Genomic DNA, 24,073 nt, shown 5'->3' on the forward strand with positions numbered 1-24,073 from the left:
CAAAAAATTCATCAACACCATTGTGTGTGTATTGATGATCTATCTAGAATCTATAGATCTAATCTAGCATTTTATATTATTGATATGATATTTTTTGATATTTCCACATGAAGAGTTAAAACAAAAACACTAAACCATTTTACATGTACGATCACACCGGTGTGATCAGCTTTGGCTGGTCCCTAAAGCATACGATCCCACCGGTGTGATTGGAATGTTCAGAGCACATGTCATTAACTGGTAAAATTCAAATCTGTCTGCGTGGGCGTGCGCTGAGGCACAGAAAGAGGTGTGCAGCACCTGTCATGAATCCCAATTTAACTATGCTTTAAAAAAAAAAAAACACTCATTTTAGGTTTTAGACATTCAAATACAAATAACTACAAGCAAAACATACCATTTAAGGTTTGTAAAATACACATGCACATGGATGTCTATGGAACAATAATAATTATTTTTCAATATAACCGAACGATGTGCTTTGTTCACGTAAGATACACATTGCTTATGTTACTATAATATTTTCTCTATTTCTCTCCCAGATAAAGAGTTGCTTACCTTTGTATATTTTGGAAGAAAATTATTAATAATATGACGTAAATACGGCAGCTCGAATCTCTCCTGCGGTTGTTGCTAGAAGGGATACAGCTATGATCAAAAATTAATGAGAAGTATTTATATTATTTATTAAATTACATCTACGCCTTTATTAACATCTACGCCTCTACGCCACCTACCTCAACTGCAACCTTGTCATTAATTTAAAAATATTATTTGTTGTACAGTGGCACAAAAATGGCGCTATATTGATCTGAGTAACCTCAGCTGTAGCCTATCTAGACTTCAGAAGAGGGTGAATTACATAGGATACAGCTGAGGATACTTACCTCAAAATAGCATAATTTTTGTAACATTGTACAACAAATATTACTTTTACATTACCATAACGGATGGGTTTAGGCTTGAGGTAGAAGTAGACGCTACGAATTGAATGCATAAATGAATAAATAAAATCAACACTTCTCGTTAACTTCCGATCGCAGCTGTATCCCTTCTAACAACAACGACGGCGCCCATTTCTCATCATATAACCAATAATATGATCATTATTAAGCTGTTTAAAAGACAAAATATATGTTCTATCACATATATGAAAATTGCAGTATCAGAAATTTCACACTTTTTAGAACATTTGTCAATATTTACAGAAAAGGGCAAAAAGAATCAAAATACTATAGATCATTGGAACTGGTGAATCACATGATAATCTTGACAAATCACATTGGGAACTTTCGTACGCAATGGATTATAATTACCGGTCACATCTTACCCTTATCTTAATAAGAATAAAGTATTAAAAATAAATATAGACCATTTCAATGTGGTGATGCCATTGGCCCATGAACATTTCCTGCTTGTTGTCAAACTATTTTAATAACTATAGTGTTACAGCATTAAAACAGCTGTCATAACGTTATTTACCAATATGTGGATCTTTTGGAAGATATGGAAATTAAAAATGTAAAACAGGAAATACATTAGGACCATTGTTATTGTTAACATCCCTCAAAATGGTCTATAGATAAGACTAAAACTTAAAAGATAAACATTCAGATAAAAATGAATCAGATGAGATTATGGGAAACAATACAGCGCACAGGGGTCAAGCTAAATATAACAGATTTGTTTTGGTAAAATGGTTTCATTAGTCCTCTCATAACCTCCCGTGAGTTGCCGGATCTTTCAACTTAACAAGGGTCCATCAAGGACCTCGTATACTCTAGAGACAAGAGATTAAGAATGAAGCAATATCCTTTTAGGAACACAAGGGAGTTTGCAAATCCCCAACGACAAGGCAGGGCTTAAGACCGAGACTGGGGTTAAAGCAAAGAATGTAAGTACACACAACCCACCATAACTTCACATAAAGAATGCAGCCTTTGACCAGCATCTCAGACAGACAAACACAATTAAGGTTTCAAAATCATCTGCAAAACAACAGTGACACTGCAAAGACACTGCAAAACTGCTGGTTAATAGCACGTTTACATGAGATTTGTAAAGCTGACGATTAATAAAAAACTACTCAGTTTGATCAAACAATATAGTTGGAAAGTGCATGGTTCTCCAAGCTGGCAGATATGAGGTTGAGTGCACTTTTTACAATGCATTTGGGACCAAATGCAGTAAAGCAAGGGTTTATTGCGTTTATAAAATGTTTCTTTCCTTCCATACATTGATTTCAGGAAATTCCCCATAGTTGCATTTAAAAAAGGCTTTCATCTGTCTACCTAAAGCTATTAGTTACTTTACTTCTTTAAAAAAGTGAGTAAACCCATTGCATTAAAAGCAGCAAGTTCATTTTATTGTAAAACATGAGTAAACCCTTTGCAACTTCGAACTGTTAGGTTGCATAATTATGCACATGATTCATTTACTATATATTTTAAGGCAACTGGTTTGCTCAATTGTTTAAGTAAATTCAACTAATCTCTTTAAAAGCAACAGGTTTACTCACTTTTTTCTAAGTAATGTCAACTAACTGCTTTTCATAGTGATACTTTATAAAAATACAACCCTAATACTTGCAAGTGCATTCAAAAAGTTCAAATAATACACATATGGCCTGTAGAAAATTCTAATAATTATGCATGATACCTATTCAATAGTTAGGAATACTACTGAAATGACAGCCAGTGCATTGACATTTGCACACTTTAATCCAAATCACACACTTGAACACTGTCTAAATGTGTCCAGATCTCTGCATGCTGTGGTGGGTTTATGTAAGCACATCTACAGTAATTCACAGATTAGAGTATTAATTTGCCTTGGTGTTCAGTTATAAAGCATTTAAATACGCCTGTGGCTTCGATAGTTAAAATGTTCTCACTCTATAGAGCCAAGGCCAAATAGAAACTGCTGATAAAGTAGAAAATTAATTTCACTGTAATGAAGCTCTGTGTCGAAATAAATTCAGTACTCTTCAACAGCACAAATTACCCAAGTCAGAAACACGAAATAAGCAAATACCAGATTAACTAGAGTCTATGACAATGTGTTTGCTTGAAAAAGCTCACTAAGCTCAGTGAATTATGTGAATTCAAGCAAGGCTTTCCTTCGAAGATATTTACAACAGCAGCTGCCAAGATCCTGTAGTCACTACCATTACTGTTACTACTGTGGAGCCATAATACATTCTAATGGGCTCTCCTTCATAAACTGTACAAAGAATTGTTCATTTTATCAGTTATCGTAATTTTACAGTAGTGGCAACTAAAAAAACAAAAGGTGGTCCCAAATCGCATATTTATGTGCTATTTTACACCACTTTGTAGTATAAATAGTGTAAGTCGTGCATTCACACTAACACTCTAAAAATAATAAGTGCACTTTAAATACCTGGATGCTGCACTTAATGAACCGTTAAAATAAAGTGTGGAATGATGGACACTTCAAGCACTCAACGAGCATTCAGCTTTGCATCCATACCAGAAGGGGCGGAGCTTTCGGGCACTGATGTTAGATTACTTTATTTTGGATTAAGAAAGCAAAATTCTCCTACGAGAGGGATTATACCACCTCCCAATAGTGAATGCGGTTATACTCATGCCAGTATTTGGTAGTTTAGTCATTTATTTTACTAACATGGCAACCGTAAAACACCATCAGGAAAACGGTTTGAATTTCCGCTTAGTAAAATAAGTGATCCATTTGGGATGACACTACATACTATGCTGTTGAGTGTATCAGTGCATAAGTGCATAGTGTATAGTGTGCCATTTGGTACGCAGCAAAAAAGATTCATGCATGCAATGATGCAAAAAAAAAAAACATGATTTGTAAAAACACGTCACCAGATTTTATTTATAAATTATTGTTCAAAGCCCCCGGGGTGATGACATCTATCAAACAGAGCTAATATTAACAAGTGCTAATTAAAAGTTTTCATTCCCTAAGCATTATTAAATTAACACATGCAGATCCGTTTTGGGTTAGAACAAACTTTTTAATTTAATTATGTGCAATTCTAGACACTAATTAATTAACATGTTCCTAGTCTATATAGCACATATCAGACTTTGAAAAAAAGTCCAATGGGACCATTGTGAAATAAGATATGACAGAGTTGTAAGATCTTCTTTGAAGAAACTTGCAATGGAAACTAGAAAAGTTGCCTGACTAGAAAAAGGAACCCCTGCATAATTAGGCTGATTTCGGGTTCACCTTACATACACATTTTCTCAATTGTCCTCAACAGAAGATGCATTCAAAACATAAAATCTCATTTTAAAGGATTCTAATGAATTAACATTTTAGAAAAATACTAGACATATGTAGACATACGCCACAAAATACAGTGAATATGTATTTATTATTCAAACTTTTAAAGTCCTATTTGTGCATCTGTTCTTGTGTCAGGTCAGAGCTAAAATAGGCCAAACTACTACAGAGACAACAGATGCCTCTTCTAGATAACCCACTATAGCACGGCTGCAGTGAAATGGATGATGACACAGTTAAACCTGACAAAAATGCATTACTTTTGTTTCATACTGGGTCAGGACATGCATGTCCACATTTCGCATGAGATATGTTGATAAGACTGCAATGCGTGTCATGCACCTTGTGGGCGATGACATTTAGACACGTACGATACACTGAAATTATACATTCCTGACACTTTGAGGCCTCAAGCAGCACTCAAGCAAACCACCTGTACGTGCACTCATTTTTTCCTCTGACAAATCCTTACTGAAGGATGAGATCTAGTCACTCATACACACACACACACACCAGCTGGAGAGAGGCGTTCCCAGAACATTCCAGAGCATAATACCACCTCCAATGGGTAAAACACTCTTCTTTCCTCACATACTTCCTCTTTGGTTAAGGTTGTGAACAGAAACAGTCTAGCAGGCTGCAGTCTGTCAACAATTGGGATGACTTGTGTTAACACTAGATCATTTTAAATCAACACAAACTCCTAACAATACCTTTAAAGTCCTGCTGAAGCTCGAGGAATGCTGGTCTTTCCACCCTTACCTTACTTAGTTGTAACAGAACTGGCCACATGTGTATTTGTTAAGAAATACGCTCTTCTCATGTCATGGCAGGACAAATTGATACAGATACCTCAGGTTACTGTAGATATTACACAAGAGTGTTCACTCCTGCAACTGAAGGGCAACATAGATTAGCTCCAGTCATCTTGTTTGGTCCGACAGAAAAATTCCCGGGGGTGTAACGGTGGCGCAGTGGGTAGCACGATTGCCTCACAGCAATAAGTTTCCCCCACCAGTCTGAAGACATGTGGTATAGGTGAATTGAATTGTCCGTAGTGTATGTGTGTGAATGCAAGAGTGTATGGATTTTTCACAGTGATGGATCGCTGCGTAAAACACATGCTGGTAAAGTTGGCGGTTTATTCTGCTGTGGCGACCCCAGATTAATAAAGGGTCTAAGCCAAAAAGAAAATGAATGAATGAATGAATGAATGAATGAATGAATGAATGAAGAATCTCCCCCGCCCTTTTACTGTGCACCTTCTAGCCAGGTGTAAATACAGCATGTGTGTGTGTGTGCACCGAACAAACAGATCAAGACCCAACTGAAAAGGTGGTTTCAGTCTACTTACAAATGAATCATGGTACAGTTTAAAGTGTGAATATGATCCAACCTTGATCTGACACATTCGCAGAAATCCCTTTGCCTTTTGATTTATCAGGATCTCATAGTTTGAGTTGCAGATTCAAGGCATCTGCTGTTGCTAAGCAACCATCAGCCATGCACTCTAGTGAACTGTGACTAACACCAGTCTATGCCCCAGCTTTAGCTCTGATACAAGTTTCATTTATGGATAAAAGAAAAAGGCCTTGCGGTGTTTGGCCGTTCTGCATTTGTCTAAGGTATGTAGTCCACCGTTATAACATTGCTCTCTATTTGTGCGCATCTTCATTTAAAATAAGAACTTACAATTCTCACATTCTAACAAGATAAGGACAAGTCTAAGATTTCTAATGTGGACCTTTTAAAGTATCTACAGGTTGGAAATTTTATTCTGACAAAATATAGAGATTACCCAGGAGGATTTGGTATTTTCCCGGTTGAATCACTTCTGGCCATTGATAAGCAGATCAAATGCATTACACGGCGTGTCTATAACACCCTTGTAAAATTCAAACTGAGAACCTTGACTCACTTAAGTGTAAATGGGAAGCTGATCTGGGTAGTGTAGCTGACATTGATAAAATGATTCTTGGTTGGATCTATGTAGCAACCCTCTTGGTGTGTTAGCCTCAAATTCTGCCTAGGGAAAACAATTTAAAATTTTACATAGACTGTTTATTACACCTGAGGTTAGACATAAAATGAATCCAGGTCTGTCTGAGCTGTGTGTGAACTGTAAATGTGGAGTTGTCCTCTTATACAGCATTTCTGGGGCTTGATTAAACTGCAGCTCAACGGCATCTTTAAATGTACATTTCGATTGGGAGCAAAGACTTGCTTACTGGGTCTCAATGATGATATACCTTATAATTTTCAGAAAAGGCCTTCTACATACTTTGCTCTAAAAATGTGTCCTTATAAAGTGGATTAATGAAGAACCACCCAGCTAAAAATCAATGGCTGCTTGCAGTCTGCAACATAATCCCACATGAGGCTTTCTCCACAGCTATGAAGAACAAACCTCTTCTATTTTATCAGACCTGGGACCCTTTCTTTGATTATCTAGGAACCTCTAAGTCTCTAAGACTAAAAGCTTGTCTGTTAGACTCAGCCTGGACAAAAGCCTTTCTGTAATATAATTTTGTATTTTATGTCATTATTTTTTTACTTGTTTGTTTGTTTAATTACAATATTATTTTGTTTATTATTATTATTATAATTGTATTATCATTTTTCATGTGGAGGTCAAAATTCAAATTAAATGTATGATAGATATCTTTTTACTCAATGTAATTTTCTGACATGATTTTGCACTAAAAATGATATGAAAAATAACAATATATTTGAAAAAATAATAAATAAAAGAACTTGTGTGAGCAAAAGATTTAATATGTGAATAGTCCCTCAGAGCTACAGTAAATGTACAAAACGACTTTGTCAGTGGTGGTTCTTCGAACAGCACAGCTCATGGTTCCATGGCAGATTTCTGTCCAATAAACGGCAGATTTTTATCACAAGGGTTGTTTTGTTTACAATTCTGATTCACTTGATAAAAAGAGTAGTGTGAAAATATACCACTTCAGACGAATAACAGACTTTCCTGATGTGAATACACTCATAACCAAGGAGACCTGAGCCAACTAATCAAAGTCTACAGAAATACTAGAAACTTCCTGGCAAATGAGTTTTGTTCAGGTTGTAGCAAAACAGGATATTGCAGAAAAAGCAAGATGAGACACCCCTAGTAAAACATAATGAACCTTGCTTCTTGTTGAACTTTGAACTCTGGGTTCCCTCTCAAGTCTGAATGTCCTTCATGGCACAGTCTGTTTGGAAACACCAAGCCTTTGTACTTGGCTTTACTTCTGCACCACTAGCATTATTGTTCCACACTGCAAGTTGTTGTTCTTGCCTGACAGCACTTTCACGCTTTGAACTTTACTGCAAGTGAACTGTGTTTAAGTGAGAGAATTATTCCAGTCAAAATACTCCAGCCTGAGCTGTGTTTCCCTAGAGTAATCAGGACTTGGAGGTTCTCCTCGTCTACAAGCAAACTCCCCCTTCACACAAATTTCCCATCTGGGAACAATGAGCAAAAACACCATTCCTGCTTTGTTCACTAATCCCTGCAACCAGACGTTTTATTGAGGATATATCTTTAGTCAACAGAGTTGAGCCATTATTGATAATGTTTTACAAGGAGGTGAAGGGTTAAAGATGGGAGGTGGCTCTTAAACCTGATAACCTAACTATAAAGTCACTGTGAGAGTGCACCTTCTACCAGGCTGAGTAAGAAGATTCAACTGAAGTGTTTTAATCAGGCTAGCTGGTTTAAGCTGGTTAGTTAGCACATGCCAGCCACCCACCAAGTTCCAAGAAACACCTTAAACACCTTAAAGTGGCATGGTGAGCTGGTTTGTTCCTGCTACAAGACTGTCTACCATCTAATGACCAAATTAGCTATCAGTGACCAAATTAAACTGATTATCCTGTCCCAAGACACAGCTACCAGCTTAAGCCTTTTCCAGCAGTGACTGCCAAAGGGAGTGACCACGCAACCAAAATAATCTCAGGTGCCCACAAAAATAGAGAAGCCATTTAAGTAAATCTATTCTCCTGATGCTAAAGTTTGAGCTAGCATACAAAATCACAATAAGCTGAACAACTAAACCAACTTTGTATAAGGCATACTTAAAATCTGTTAAAATCACACTGGTTGGAAAAGTAAAATAATTCTTAGAAGAAAAGTACATTTATAAAAGAAGTTTACAAGGACCCAAAGCACTCAAGCTTTGTATAACTTTAATAAAATCCATGTACTCTTCGAGGCAGTATATTCCAGTCTTCCAGATTCTGCAAAAGCAACCACGCCCCCATCTATCCACACACATACCTAAGCACATGGTCTCCTCTTGCTTCCTATGGAGACGCAATCCAAACAGTCCAGCACTAAGTACTACCACTCTACCTCAACCGGCATAAATTACAAAGAAAAACCAAAACTTGAATTACCTACCTCCTCTTGCCTTCCTCCAGTGTGTCCTCTTTCATTGTTCTCTCGCTTGTCTAATCGGTATATTGTTCCCCACTGTTCCTTTTGCCTTCGTTTTTATTCTCTCCAACTTTTTTTCTCAACTTTCACTTTGTCCTTCTCCAGACTTTACCTCTCTTTTTGTGTTGCTGTTGAACCAGAGCCAAGGTCTGGTGGCCAGAATGAGTGGAATTTAAAGAAGAAAGTGCAGAAACAATCACTTCTTTGCGAGTAATATCTTTTCTTTCTCCTGCTGCTGAACTCGCGCTCACATATGGATTACATTCCCAGGGAGGCAGCCAGCTGGATTTAAGCACAGTGGCTTTCTCTCTCTCTCTCTCTCTCTCTCTCTCTCTCTTCTTCACTCTTTCTCCCTCTCTCGCTCTCCTACAAATCCCCCCACAGCACAGCCCCTGCCCGCTCCTTCATTTCTGCGGTCCTGTTTCTACTCTGATCATTAACTCTGATTGGAGCAGCAGTCTGTCTTTTAACCCTTTCGGTGGTCTCCTGCCACTCATTCCTCACGGGTTAACAAAACAAAGATTGTTCTTACTTCTAGAATACTCTGTACTGTCAACCAGGATGGTGGAAGTGAACATGAGGGCCACTGATTCAGTGCTAATGGGCAGCAGAATGTTATATAACATGGTGAAGTAGGGCAATCCATCTGAAGTTTGGGTGGACTGTGTCGTTATAGGGCTTCCCAGCAATTCGTTGCCATGGGTTTGTGAGAGCGTAATCAGGTCCTGTTCAAACTCTTCATGCTCAGACTGTCCGGTAAAGATTGAAAGGAATGGGTGATTGGACATACTAGCATATGCTAGATTTGCAATAAAAGTTATTAAAGGGAAAATATATATTCAAAAAGGCGGCAACACCAAAGCTCCAAAAACGGCAATTTATTAAATTAAAAAAACAGATACAAGGCGTGTAATGTTTCGTGTCTTCATCAGACAGTGCTCATCACAATAAGTTGTTGCTTTTTGTACACTTCGGGATCAAGTGATCTCCCATATTATCTAATTATAAAGAAAATGATAAAAAAAAATACACATTTATAAGTTAGATATTCAAAACGAAAATACAGAAATGTATTTATTTAGCTTCCAGAAATGATCAGATGTGCTCCAACATTAGGTGCATTCAAATCAAGGCCTAAAACACATCTGATTAGGTCTGCCTTTACTGAATAAGCACTGTGCTGTTGGACAGACCGCACTGTTATGTCCTCCTTTACTTTTTCACTCTTTTATAACCTGTTTTAGCACATTTTAATGTGTTTTTATCCATTCCCAATCACTTTTTTCTTATACTTGTCTCTTTTATTCCTGTTTAAGTAAAGCACTTTGAATTACCACTGTGTATGAAATGTGCTACATAAATAGAAAGGTTGCCTATTGATTTATATTGCCTGGTGAAATTTACATTGCACTAAATGATGGTTAACAAAATTCTGTTTTTGTGTCATTTGCTTTGTGTCAAACCAAATTACAGTAAATGTAAAGTTAATGTAAGTTGTCTGGTGATATTTTACTTCACACAAATCATGGGCTAAAAGCAGTTTTGCTATATAATACCAAATGTATATACCAAGTGTGCTGTTTTCTCCACAGCCTAGTATGCAGGACCAGTCTATACAAGTAGTATTCAGAAAGTTTGAGTCACGTTTTCAGCATTACCAGATTTGCATATTTCCATAAATGTATTTACCCCTACACACTAGAAATAAAGGTACAAAGTAGTCACTCGGGTGGTACTTTTGTAAAAGGTACACTTTTGTACCATACAGGTGAACGTTAGTACCTTTAGGGTTCACTTTTGTACTTTTAAGTTACTATGGGGTACACACTTGAAAAGGTAATGCCCTTGTGACAGGGATAGTTCACTTATAAAAATAAAAATAAATCTGTTAATATATAATGGCTTGAACTTCCAATCCCACAAGACATTTTTTATAAAGCAGATACAAAAGATGTTTGGCAGAATATTCCTTTCCAAACATTAAGAGTGAGTAGTTAAAAATAATATAAATAAATAAAAGTTGTCCAAAAGGTGTACAGGTATATTCCAAACTGCATTTAGCGTTTGCTCAGTTTCCACTGATGTGCATAATTTCTTTAGTGAATCGGGCACTAAACCAGCACAGATCATACAAATAAATGGTGCTATAAATGGACATAATTCATTGACCAAAATTCCCCCTTAATTTTAACTTAATCCCATTTATTTAATGACAGCTTTTATCATTTATAATGTCACGTCTCTGTGTGTTTCTGCAAAGTGAGAAAAAAGCAGCATTGTTGTTGTCTTGTGCATTGAGATCTTTCTATTCAGAGTGTAAGGTCAATGATAATAACAGAGGAAACTGTCTGTGGAATGATAGCTCTTTAGGAATCATTAGTAATGTCAGGCCAAACACCTAATAATTATGGTAATGAGTTATGTTTTAATAGCTCAGCAATAGTACTGCAGTGTGTATTTAATTAATTAGCAAATAACTGGATCAGATAGGGCTGACTTTTGCGTAACAGGATGCAATGTTCTGAAGGATTGCTCCATAACTACATGCCATTACAAGCTACAATTTATAAACTAATGAGACTATGAGGGGATTTGGCAGCATTCTGCTCTTTCAAGAATCCCAAGGTCAAAGCACAATTTATTTACACCCGCACAGATTACATTAATTTATGCTACCTTTTTATCAATCTTCTACCGCTTTATCAGCTGTATACAAAAACAGTGGGAACCAGCTGCACAAAACTTCTCTTTACTCCCTTACTCTTAGTAAAGAAATAATTCAACCCAACAACAACAATCTCTGAACATTTACTCTCACCCTCACAGGCCCTTTGGACTACTTTTATCGTGTTTTAGCTACTTTTAATGCTTAAAGGGATAGCTTGCCTAAAGGAAAGAAACATTTACTTATATTGTAACATACTCCAAAATGTAATTTAAGCATTGACACATCTACTTACTCAACTATTCACATATAGAAATCTGATATTGTAGTGTTGTATTTATGCCATAGTAATTGTAGTGTATTGAGTGTGAGATGGCACTCACATATCAGGAATGTGTGTATTTTGTGTTTAAATGGCCATATTTGCTATATGTTTTCCATTGATAGATTTATGCATGTGATGTATAGTTTTTTGAAAATCGAAGAAGATATTTTAAAGAATGATAAAGTATATAGTAGGCATTCTCGTACGTAGCAGGAAAAAATATATATGGATGTCAATAACATGTTGGTTTTCAAAATATTCAAGTTTGGACCAGGGAGGGGACAAGTCAGAGCACTGTGTGTGTGTGTGTGTGCTGTCAATAGATTTAAAAAAATGAACTAATTAATTAAACTTTTTTTGAAAATTAATCACAATTCATCACATTTGGACTGAAACTTGTAATTTTGGCTATTCAAATGTAAAATTAATGTCAACGCAAGACAAAAACTATTTACATTCAAAATATAATTCATTTATACATTCATTCATTTTCTTGTCGGCTTAGTCCCTTTATTAATCCGGGGTCGCCACAGCAGAATGACCCAAAAAAATCCCAAAATACAGGCATTGCAAATATGGAAAATGGAAAATTATAATAACAGTAAAGAATTGAATACAAACAATTGTACTCATTGTAAAGAAGTATTGCTGTAAGTTGAGTTGTCCTCCTTTACATTCAGCCAGTTGCTTAAACAGTCCAGTCTGTTGACATTATCGGGGGACAATGTGGACCTTTTCTTTTGAATGATGTGAGCTGAGAGTGCAACGCAATTTCAAGGCAATTCGTAACTTTTTGATTTAGTGCGCACACACACAGACACACATAAACACACACTCACACTCGCACACACAACGCGTGCAGGACAGGGCAGCCAGAGCGACTCTCTTCAGATTCAACAGGCATGATCGCTTTTACCAAATTTGCTGAAACTAAGCGTTCTAAAGTAAGGCTGAATTTCACAAGGATTCTAACACAATGACGCAAAGCAGACACTTGCATTTAAGGGGGAAACACGTCAAACTTAATAAAACATTAGAGGGCGCATGCTGAAAGGCAGAGCTCGCGACTTCATCTGGCACTTCGTTTACATGGACATCAATACTCAGATTTAAATATGATTAAGATAATACTCTTATTGAGAGTCTAACAAGTAAGCAGTGATTTGTGTTTCGCTTAAAGAACCACCAAGTCACAGAATGCAGAGGTTATTCTTTCAGTTCGCTATGCGGTATCAAATTCCATTAAAACAGAAGTCAAAAGATTAAAAATGAAACACCCCAAATTAGATGAATCTCTGGAGGAAAGGCTGGATAGCCTAGTAATGCGACATTAAATATTTTATACTGAAACTTGCCTTCAAAAAGTGCTTCCTTGGTCTTATCCATATTTATTTGCATGTTAAACACACGTCAACCACAACAGTAAAAAAAAAAAAAACTGCAACTGCGTTAATTTTTTTTATGCGTTAAATATTTCAAATGAATCGCATCCGTTAATGCACTAATTTTGACAGCATTAATATATATACATACTCATATATATATATATATATATATATATATATATATATATATATATATATATATATATATATATATATATATATATATATATATATTAAAACTTCAACATTTTCAAAATATATTCTTTAATGTTCAATGGATTAAATAAAACAAAGTATTGTTGCATTGGAAAAACCAATCAGGATTATTACTGAACAAAATCAGGCTAAAGACAGTAAAATTTGTTTTAGCAACACCTAACAACTTTCCAAAGCGAATTTTTAAAAACGTATTTAAACTAAATTAGTGGCTTAATATCTCTATTTGTAGTCTACAACAACAAATAAACAATGACACCATATGTATTTTGGTTAAAATGCTGCAACTGTTACTTAAAGACCATCTCTGGTTCCTAGAATTGGTTGCAGCCTTTAAATAAAAGGCCTCTGTCCCATCTCTTCCTCCCTAAAACAAGCCTCTAATGAAGACCGTCTTCATAACTCACCCTGGCGTCTGATGGCCATGCTTGTCCTATTAGTGCTTGCAATGTGGTCTCTTGTTTTCCAAAATACTTATGCCGATATACAAGGCTCTCACAGTGTCCATGTCGTATCATTGCACATTCCTCAATGACCCTCCTTCCATCTTATCAGACACTCTGGCTGCTTCTCACAAACATTTTGGGTTCAAGACAAGGGAGGAGGGCAAAACTGAACAGAACATCTCAAAATGTTGGCTCTCAATGTGATGAGTATAAATGCGAATTATGTCCCTTATTGGAATCTTGTGTTATGAATAAAAAAAACTTTGCCGTTTAATCAAACGTATGTATGTTTTAAGCTTTAGAATTTTTAAAAATGACAAAAAAGATGTAAAAAATGAAAATAGAATAAAAAATGTATTAAATTTGGCTTGGGGGTGGCGCAGAGTTGGGTCAAAGTTGGAAAAATACAGACATAAATAAAAGTTTCCAGCACAATGATTGTTTCTTTTTTATTTATCAGGGTTTACATCCAAGGTAGGCAAAAACACATTTTAATAATAAAAAATATGTGCAAACTGGCTTGTTTTACCTTTATGCCCTTAGGGTTTCTCACTAAGATATTGAGCTCTCATTGCAACCCCTTTGAAATCTCAGTAATACATCAAGTGGTGACATGAGGCAAGGTCATATCCATTTCCTGTTCCATTACCACCTCATTCACACATCATTGTACACCAGGCTGGTGGTACACAAATGGGCTCATGGGTAAAGTGTGCTCTGCAGTTTTGGCAAAAACAGCTTTGTATAAATGCAGGAGAGAAGCATGTGCTTTACAAATGGTTCAACTTGCATTTACAACCAAGTGCTAACATTTTCTTCAAAATTATGGCAATTTATGGAAGTCCAAGTGATCTATTGGAAAAGTTTGTGTAAAATAACAAATTACAAAGAATTCTAGAGTTTTTCTCAGAAATGATACTAAGCAATTATACTTTACTAACTTTTTACTCAAGTACATTTTTAGTGCTGTATCAGCATTTTTTACTGCGCTATTTTCCTTCAACCTGCAGTCACTAATTTATGTTTGTTTGTTTTTTTAATCTGGCTTAGTACAATATGATTGAGAGACTGTTTAGATTGCATGTGAGTATATAAACGATGACTGTATGATGACTAAAATCACCAAATGACCTTAAGGCCCAATCCCAATTCTATTTTTGTACCTTTAGGCCTTGGCCCTTAAAACCGATTGTATAGGGGGAGGGCTTCAAAATTTACCCCTAAGAATTGGGACAGCACTAAAGCACCTGCACATATGTCATCATGATCTCTAGCTTCATATGAGATCAGAGGATCGCAACTGCTGTAATTCAGCTGCTTTATTTTTTGGTATTTATCTTCAGAAAATCACTAAAGCATATGTTATGTTATCATAACGATCTAATGTGGCAATAAGATCGTAACAGTACACAGTGGCCATATTCATCTATTTCAAGAGTTCACACTTAGATATTGTTTGACAACTGTTAGCAAATTAGCAGGTTTGGCATGCTGTCCCAGGAGAGAACCCTGAGCTCGGAGATAGTTGAGCCCAGGGCTCCAGCCTGGTCCATAGAGCATGTGAGGGGAGTACGAGATCAGGTGGTTCTCGAGAGCACCCCCTGGTTAAGGAGGAAAGGAGGAGAAGGGGTGGATGGATCGTTTCTTCGGAAAAACAAAGATAAGGGAGTAGTTCTAACTAGGCTACTTATAGTGAGTTTGGATCGATCGAATTGGCTGGCTAATGCGTGTAGATGAGTGGCCAGCTGCAGTTAATAATATCACGTTTGTGAAACTTCACGTAAACACACCCAAAACAAAATTAACATTTTAGCAGACACCGTAAAAAGTTCATTCCCAGCCACTAGACTTTTCTGGCAGGGTTTTCAAGTGTCAGAATGTTGTGGGACTGCTATACAGGAGTTATGATTATGGATTATAGATCACGAAATTTAGCTTTTATTTTAGCATTTTTAAAAAAAAAGCATGACAGTAAAACACGTACGCGGTTATAAATGTATTAAAACATGTGTTTGTTTGTTGCTAAAATTTGTAATAATGACAAAAAAACTAATTTGTGGATCTCCTAACTTCCGAGTGTAACCATCCTGACGTTGTTGCTGGTGTATTCTGGGAAATTTTCTTACCCCTTGTTTTCGAGTGTGGTCCTGAAAAAAAATCGTTTGACAGGCTATTCACCCTTTCCCCTTAGCCCTACGCCTTCAAGCTAAAGAGAATTGGGACACCCCTACCCCTTCATGGGAACGTGAAAAAAGAGGGCTTGGGGTGAGGGGAAGGGCCAAGGGGTAGAATTGGGATTGGGCCTAAATAACAACTAAATAAACTACAGAATATTTCGTTTTCAAACAAATGCACAGATTGCATTTATTCTATCAGTGCTGCATGAGCTTGATACTGCTGGATACTCGTAGCCCATGTTTAATTTGAGCCGGATCTTGCCAGATCCTGTTCCGGGAAATGTCAGAAAATCGTGTTTTGAGTTTCTGCATTTATTTTAACTGATCTGTCATTAACATTTGTGTGGTGAATAACTGCATGTGTGAGTGTGAGAGAGAAAATGTGAATGAGCGAAAAGCAGTGAGCAAAGCTGCTCAGTGGATTGTGCACACACACACACACAAGTAATCACTTTCGACCAATCAGCTTTCTTACGTTTACAATCACTCTCATTGGTTGGTGATTATTGTTTCGCGCGCAGTGAGCAGTGAAGATAAATAATGGCATAGTGGCCTACTTAAATAATATTTGTCATTTTAAAATGCCAGAGGCAGTGATGCATATATTAACTTGTTTAAAACTATAAGTAAATCTGACAATAAGCCTGATCAAAAGAGATCTTAAAAAGATGGAACTGCGCCGCTGGATCAGGAAAACAGGAGACAGAAGCAAAGCAGAAAGCAAGAAGGAATAGGTGGGCTCTTCTTGATGATTAGACAGAGTAAGTCATTTTTGCTTGGCACATAATAGTGAAGTGAACTGAATGTCAGTGGTGTTAGTAAACTGAATTATGATGTTTCATACTTCATGTTTCATACTATTTATGTTTGTAGCTACAAGTTTGTTTGTTTTTTACCCATGGTTGACCCATAATGTTATATTGCACAAAATAATTAAAGACCATTAAGATTTGTTTAATTATAACTGCTTAGTAACAGCATGTTCCAGGAAAACTGAAGTTGTATGGTGGACGTCGGTCACGGTAACTCTTATTTCCTGTTTTTTTTTCCGGAAATTATCCATTTATAAATTAAGCTCTGCTCGTAGCTTGTTAGTTCATAATAAGCATTAACATACAGTATCTTCGCTAGATTTGTGATCCCACAGGTTACACAGATCTTCCTCCACATGTAAACACATCAACCTGTAACATTTCAATCTCACCTTTATTAATGTATTCTATGATTCTGTTTACATTCTTGGCATCATGGTAATCATTGAGCCGTATGTACACTATGAACCACCATGCTTTGTGGTGCTATTGCATAACTTTAAGATCTCAAAAGAGTAAACATAAAAATATATCTTATTTTGAATTCCACAGATCCATAGATATTTGCATTTGAATCAACACGAGGGGGCTAAATGATGACAGAAATGTAATTTTTAAGAAAGCTCAAAGTGAAAATCTCTTCAGGTGAGAGTCCACATAGATTGGCTTTAAAACATATGCGCTGTCTCCAGTCCTGCAAAGCTTTCAGACAGGTGGCTTATTTATGCCTCCCTGGTCACCATGGAGTTAGTGCCAGCTCTCTAGTCTTGCACAAACACACACATTCATATTAGCACAGTGTGTGTGTGTGTGTGTGGGTGTGTGTGTGTGTGTGTGTGTGTGTGTGTGTGTGTGTGTGTGTGTGTGTGTGTGTACGTGTGTGGATAAAGGGTGCAAGGGAAACTGACAGAGAGCAACGGTGTGAGGACACTTTGTTTGCTCTGGTTACATAACCATAACCACAAGCAAATGTCCACACACACACACATACACAGTCAACATACAATCAGTTTGCTCATGAGAAAGACAAGTACTGGTCAGGATCAAAAAGAAAGGACTTGACATGGATCTAGAGTCCAAATGAAACCCTGCATGACATTTTATCCGTGACAAATACTAGTATGAGCATGTTTCTAAGAAAAGTCAGTGTTTTCACCTTCGGCACTATAGTCAAGGTCAGGCTTCATCCTGGCTTGAGTCTTGGTCTTTAAAATTGAGTGACTTTATCGAAAGCGAGTGAACACAGATGGCTCTCACAGACACACAAACAATAACACACACATTAAATCCTTTCAACACACTAAGATAATCTGTGGCACACGCATACACAGGTCCACTGGGGAATGTTATTTATCACTATTTGTCTGACCACACAGCAGCTTGATTCATTGCCTGGGGTCCGATGTCTCGCAAGACCCACAAATCTCCCCCTTCTTGGGCCAATTAAAACATTCCAGCACCGCAACCCTTTGTTTTCATTCTAGACCATTAACTTGTAATTTACCACTAATCTGTAAACCAACACAACCACAGGCATCTCCTCTGAAACCAAAAAGTGCAAAACTTTAAAAGATACCTGCGTAGGGTGAACATAAGGATGGACATTTATAGATTTAAAAATGGGATCTTTTAAAAATGATCAGTTCGGATGTACTGGATTTGCTGGGTGTGGGTTTGATTGTTAATAATTGTTTGATTGCTTTAGTCTAAAAGGTTTGGTTATAAGTTGCAAATAAAAATACTGTAATTTAGAGCATTTTTGTCAGAATAACAAAACTTTTCAATTGCTGTGGTTGAAAATTGTGTTATTCAACCTAACATAGAATTAGTAACTATTTTAAGTTAGAATATAGGCATTGTGTTGTCTAAAGATGTATAGAAAGAGAGTCTAAAAACATTGAACCATTTTGTAATATTGATCAATTGTCATTTTATGCAAAAACACTAAACATTAACTTCATTTAGTTTCAAGAGTTCACACTTAGCTGATGATTGATAATAAAGCTTGTTTGGCATGCTGTCCCGGGAGAGAGCCCTGAGCTTATAAGATCTTTGAGCCCTGGGCTCCCTCCTGTTGCAGGGCGAGAGGGGAGTTCGAGCTCAGGTAGATCTCGATGACCCTTATAGTGAGTTAAGAATCGTCTGATAGGATATTAGTCATGAGCTAATGTTGGAACAGCTGTGAAATATCATAAGCACGTGATCCTCTCGAAATTTGTTTTTAAATTAACTTCACTTAAATTTAGAAGAATCACATCGGTAATAAAACAAATATCAAGTTTTACTCAAACAGAAAAATTACAAATCATAAATCCATGCTAAAAACTGCTGGCACTCATCAATGAAGATTCTTTGGAAAAGAGAAATAATCGACCAAACAATCTATTTTTATTACAAGTTGGCAATCAAATAACATGCTGAAATACAGGACGTCCCAGGGAAAACAGGATATCTGGTCACCCTACACCTGCATCTGACAGTCTAACGTAACAACTTTGTTGCTTGCTAGTCATGTTATAGTTTATTCAACCACACTTTTATAGGATTTAGGATGAAATGGGCAACAGAAAGAATATTATCCCTAGCCTACGAAAGGCTAAAAAGGAACAGGTACTGGCAGGTCCTGTGAACAGGAGGAATTTGGGTTATTTGTGGCTATGTGCCATTACTCTGAGTGAACTAACCCACTGAGCAAACAGCACTAAACCCTTTATCTTATCGCTCTTGACGGTAATTTTGGAAACCCTAGTGAGGCGTGAGCTTGAGTTAAATACTGATAACCAGCTAGAGACTAAAGGCACAGGACAGAACAGAATGTTACTGAGCAATGCTAATGTATGGGTCAGGAACAGCTGCTATCAAACAGCTGCTTTCAAATTAACCTTAGCTTGGACACTGTTGTCCATCTTTTTTCTTTTATGCTGGTCTGGATAATGATGAGGAATAAAGTGGCTATAATGCATAAAAATTCCCACAATAATGTCAAGAAGCAAAAAAAATTGAAAATAAAAATTGAAGCATTTTGTACCTCTGAATTTTTAGAGTAAGACCAAAATTATTTTTATTTGAAGTTAATTTTTATAAAAAGTGTTATTGATTATTATTATTTGTGTTTTTAAGTTCAATAAAATCAATTAATTGAAATAATTGCTTAACTGAATAGGCTGTTTGTTGAAATAATGTATAAAATAAAGACATACCATTGACTCTTGGTCAATAAATAAATATATATTTTATAAAATATATATTTTTATAATATTAAAATAAATTGGTTTCAGAGCATAAAATAGATAAAATTATGAATAGTTATTTTGAATTTTAATAATAATAATAATAATAATAAATATTAATATAAAATCTGGGATTATAAAATTATACCTAATTTAAAATCAGTTAAAACAACTTAATTAAAATATATAAATAATAAGTATTAACTAAATAATTATTTAATGTAATATAATAACATTCAATCAAAAGCAATACAAGCCAAAAATATAGACACTCTGTGCATTGCTTCAGTGTGATTAAAAAAAACAATGTGATTGCATGAATGCTTCCTCGTTACGCTTAACATCGACACCCTGTGGCCATTTTGCATGAATATCTCCACTGTCTCTCAAGATATACAGGGATCACATTAATTATCCCTTTCTGTTTTCAAGAGGGAAAGCATTTTTGGCAGCTGTCCAATAACAACATGTGGTGAGACCCAAAAAATAAAAAAAATAAATGAACGATTTCTCTCTACTGTATCTTTCAATCCGGAACCCTTTACTGTGACCAGGTCAGGTTAGTAGCAGTTCATAGGAAATGATTAAAAGGATTTCTCCACGGACTGTGAAATGATTACAAACAGTCCTGTCCAGATGGATGAGGTTTCCTCTCTGGGTGTAGGTGTGTTTTGGAAAAGCGCATGTTTGGGTGTATTAGTGGCTCATATGAGTCTCGGGTGTAATTTAAAAATATGTCATCGCCCCTGTGCTGATGACATCCGGGCTGTGTTTAGACAAGGGTATACATTCAGTGTGCCTGACGTCTCTCATCTGAACGGTATTTAACTCTGTCCTGTTCCTCCTCCAGCCTCAGGACAAATACGGATCAACAGGTCTGGACATGCAGCATAACTGTACTTTTCCAGAAATGTGGCATCTTTGTTTTCTGATTTAAGACCAGCTTCCCCGCTCAGCCTGTTGTAAATAATATGAGGCCGTAGAATGCTTGATTCTAAGTTATGAAATTATTATCACATAAACCCACTGCTAAATTAGTTCAGCGCAGCTTTTGACCGCATTACAGTACATATGACTATGCTATATTTCACAACCTGCAACAGCTAGCAAATCAAGACAAAACAAAGGAGTTGGTGGTTTATGAGATGCGTATGTAACTAATCCTTGATACAAGAACAGTTTGAGAACAAAAACCTGACAATCGTCTTGAAATACAACATTTGAATAAAGTCTTTAAGAGCAGTATTAGTAAAGGTAAGGATAAACTACTCCTGGCCATTAAATTTTAGAAAATAATGCCACTTTGCATCATGGCCAAATTACCACCTCAGGTGTGTATTATTTACTAATCATTCAATGCCCTGTCATCCATTATTCATCACTTAAGGGTTGTTCACACAACATTTTCAGATGCATATTACACACAAAGCAAATTCTACATACATACCAGAGTTGAGCTGCTGAGACTTTAGCCCCTTTCACGCAGTAATACATCCGGAAATATCTCTAATAATATATTTTAAATATCTGGAAAATTTCTGGAACGACTTTACCGGTATATTAAAAAATTGCTGTTCACACAGGCAAGGAAGTTCCGGAATTTTTCCGAAAAAAAAAACATTCACACATGCATTTCAAAATACTGGTAAATTCTGACAACATTAACCAAAAATAACCTCTAAAGGGCCACGCTAGTGTGTAAACATAGAATGGGTCGGGCTTTTGTTCACTGGTTTCACTTTTTAAAAAAAATTTACATTCATGCAGCTGCTTTGTCCCAGAGAAACAGTTAATATAATTAAAACTGTACTAAAACTGTATACAAAGACGGTTCACTCGCATTACTATGAATGGGGAGAACTGCAAAGCTAAGTATAGAAGCAGTAGATGGAGAAAACTCAAGTTTTAAATAGAGCTTAAACAACAAAAGAATTTATATACCTAGAATAGTTTTTATAATAATAATAATAATAATAATAATAATAAGCACTAATAATAATAATATTAATAATAACAATAATAATAAAAACTAATAATAATAATAATAAACGCTAATAATAATAAACATAATAATAAACATAATAATAATAATAATAATAACAATATTAATAAAAACGAATAATAATAATATTATTAATAATAATAATAAACGCTAATAATAATAATAATAATAATAATAAATGCTGATAATAATAATAATTATAATAAATGCTGATAATAATAATAATAATAATAATAATAACAAAAATAATATTTTTGGTAAACAGCATTGAATAGCCAGCAACCATATATACAGTACTGTAATACTGTATAGGCAATACTACAGCCTTCAGTAAACTAACAAGCTCCCCACTGGACATCTGCCAAAAATATCTCCATCCCCAGAGAGAGTGGGTGCAGGATACTCTAAAATCTATTTAATTGACCGAAGCGGCTCACATAACAAAGAAAGTGTATCAGGGAGAAGCATAAGTCAAGCGTTCTGTCTGATGTGACTTCCACTCATGTTCAGTATCTGCATGACACTCCAGAGACAGAGGTGGAGGAGGAGAAGAGCACAGATACTGGAGGCTCTCATTTACTGAGGGAAACGCCTAAAGAAACTGGCTACTGCTAATAATGCTTGGGTTAATTAGGAGCCCAGATGGCCTTGTTCAGTAAATCAAGAACAGACAATATGCGTTGTCATTTCATCTCACAGCGGCAGGCCTTTACTGAGAACTGGGTTCTTTGTTGAACAGCAGACTTTTACCTTGTCATTTTGTTTTTCAGTCTGGGATCATTGTGACTCAAAAGCCTTGAAATTCATATTATGCTAATTTTTTGAGGTGTTTTGGTAAAAAAATGTTACATAGGTTACATTACATACTATGGTTGTTGCTATAGTAATAATAATAATAATAATAATAATAATAATAATAATAATAATAATAATAATAATAATAATAAAAATAATAATAATGATTATTATTATTATTATTTTATATTTTTATTTTTTTTTATTTACTACTCCTACTACTATGAAAATAATAAGGTCTTTTAGTGTAAAATTAGTTATAATAATTAAAATGTATATATTTTTAAGAATATTATTATTTGTGTATTAATCACAATATTTTGTGGCATGATTGTGATACTACAGCCATAATAACATTTAAACATTTTGTTAAGATATAAAACTGTTATAAACATTATATTTCAAAACTGAAATTTTGTCAATTTAAGTTTAAAATTAAAAAATGTGTTTAATTAAAGAGAATGTTGAGCAAAAAACCTTTTTACATAATATTATTACTATTATTATTATTTAATAATTTATTTATTAGTACTACCACTACTACTACTACTATTACTTTGAAAATAATGAGGTCTTTTAGTGTAAAATTAGTTTTAATCATTAAAATGCACCTTGAAATAAGAACCTTTGTCGTCATCATTATAATTATTATTATTAGTAGTAGTAGTAGTAGTAGTAATGTAATGTATATTTATATAGCGCATTTATTGTGTATGGCCATACACCTAAAGCGCTTCACAATAATGAGGGGGGGGGTCTCTCCACACCACCACCAGTGTGCTGTATCCACTTGGATGATGGGACGGCAGCCACAGGACAACGGCCCCAGAGAGTCAGTACCCTGGTTTAATGTCTCATCCAAAAGATGGCACCCACGGTCAGTGTAGTGTCCCCTTCACTATACTGGGGCATTAGGACTCACACAGACCACAGGTTGAGTGCCTCCTGCTGGCCTCACTAACACCACTTCCAACAGCAACCTAGTGTTTCCTAGTGGTCTCCCATCCAGGTACTGACCAGGCTCAGCCCTGCTTAGCTTCAGTGAGTAACCGGTCTTGGGCTGCAGGGTGATATGGCTGTGGCGTAGTAGTAGTAGTAGTAGTAGTAGTAGTAGTAGTAGTAGTAGTAGTAGTAGTAGTAGTAGTAGTAGTAGTAGTATGAAAATAAGGCCTTTATATTTGCACAATTGTTTAATTTATTTACTTAAAATAATAATAACAATAATAATAATAAGTAAAAAGGTTTTTTGCTCGACATTCTAAATAATTAAATACATTTTAAATATTAAACTTCAAATA

General features: G+C 35.7%; 1 protein-coding gene across 47 annotated transcripts in view; it reads right to left on the reverse strand.

Annotated features, from left to right (window-relative positions):
* plekha6 (pleckstrin homology domain containing, family A member 6) overlaps positions 1-24,073 on the reverse strand; it is a 174,877-nt gene that overhangs the window by 105,399 nt on the left and 45,405 nt on the right. For 22 of the 47 annotated variants that reach the window (XM_073916712.1, XM_073916687.1, XM_073916709.1 and 19 more), the window contains exon 1: positions 8,687-8,984. The exons of the other annotated variants lie outside the window; for them this stretch is intronic. In XM_073916712.1, the coding sequence (XP_073772813.1) occupies positions 8,687-8,721 (35 nt within the window). In that variant the 5' untranslated portion in view covers positions 8,722-8,984. Of the gene's footprint in view, positions 1-8,686; positions 8,985-24,073 lie in introns of those variants that run through there. 47 annotated transcript variants of the gene reach the window in all.

The sequence above is a fragment of the Danio rerio genome, chromosome 11 (genome assembly GCF_049306965.1).
Source record: "Danio rerio strain Tuebingen ecotype United States chromosome 11, GRCz12tu, whole genome shotgun sequence".
Classification (NCBI taxonomy): Eukaryota; Metazoa; Chordata; class Actinopteri; order Cypriniformes; family Danionidae; genus Danio; species Danio rerio.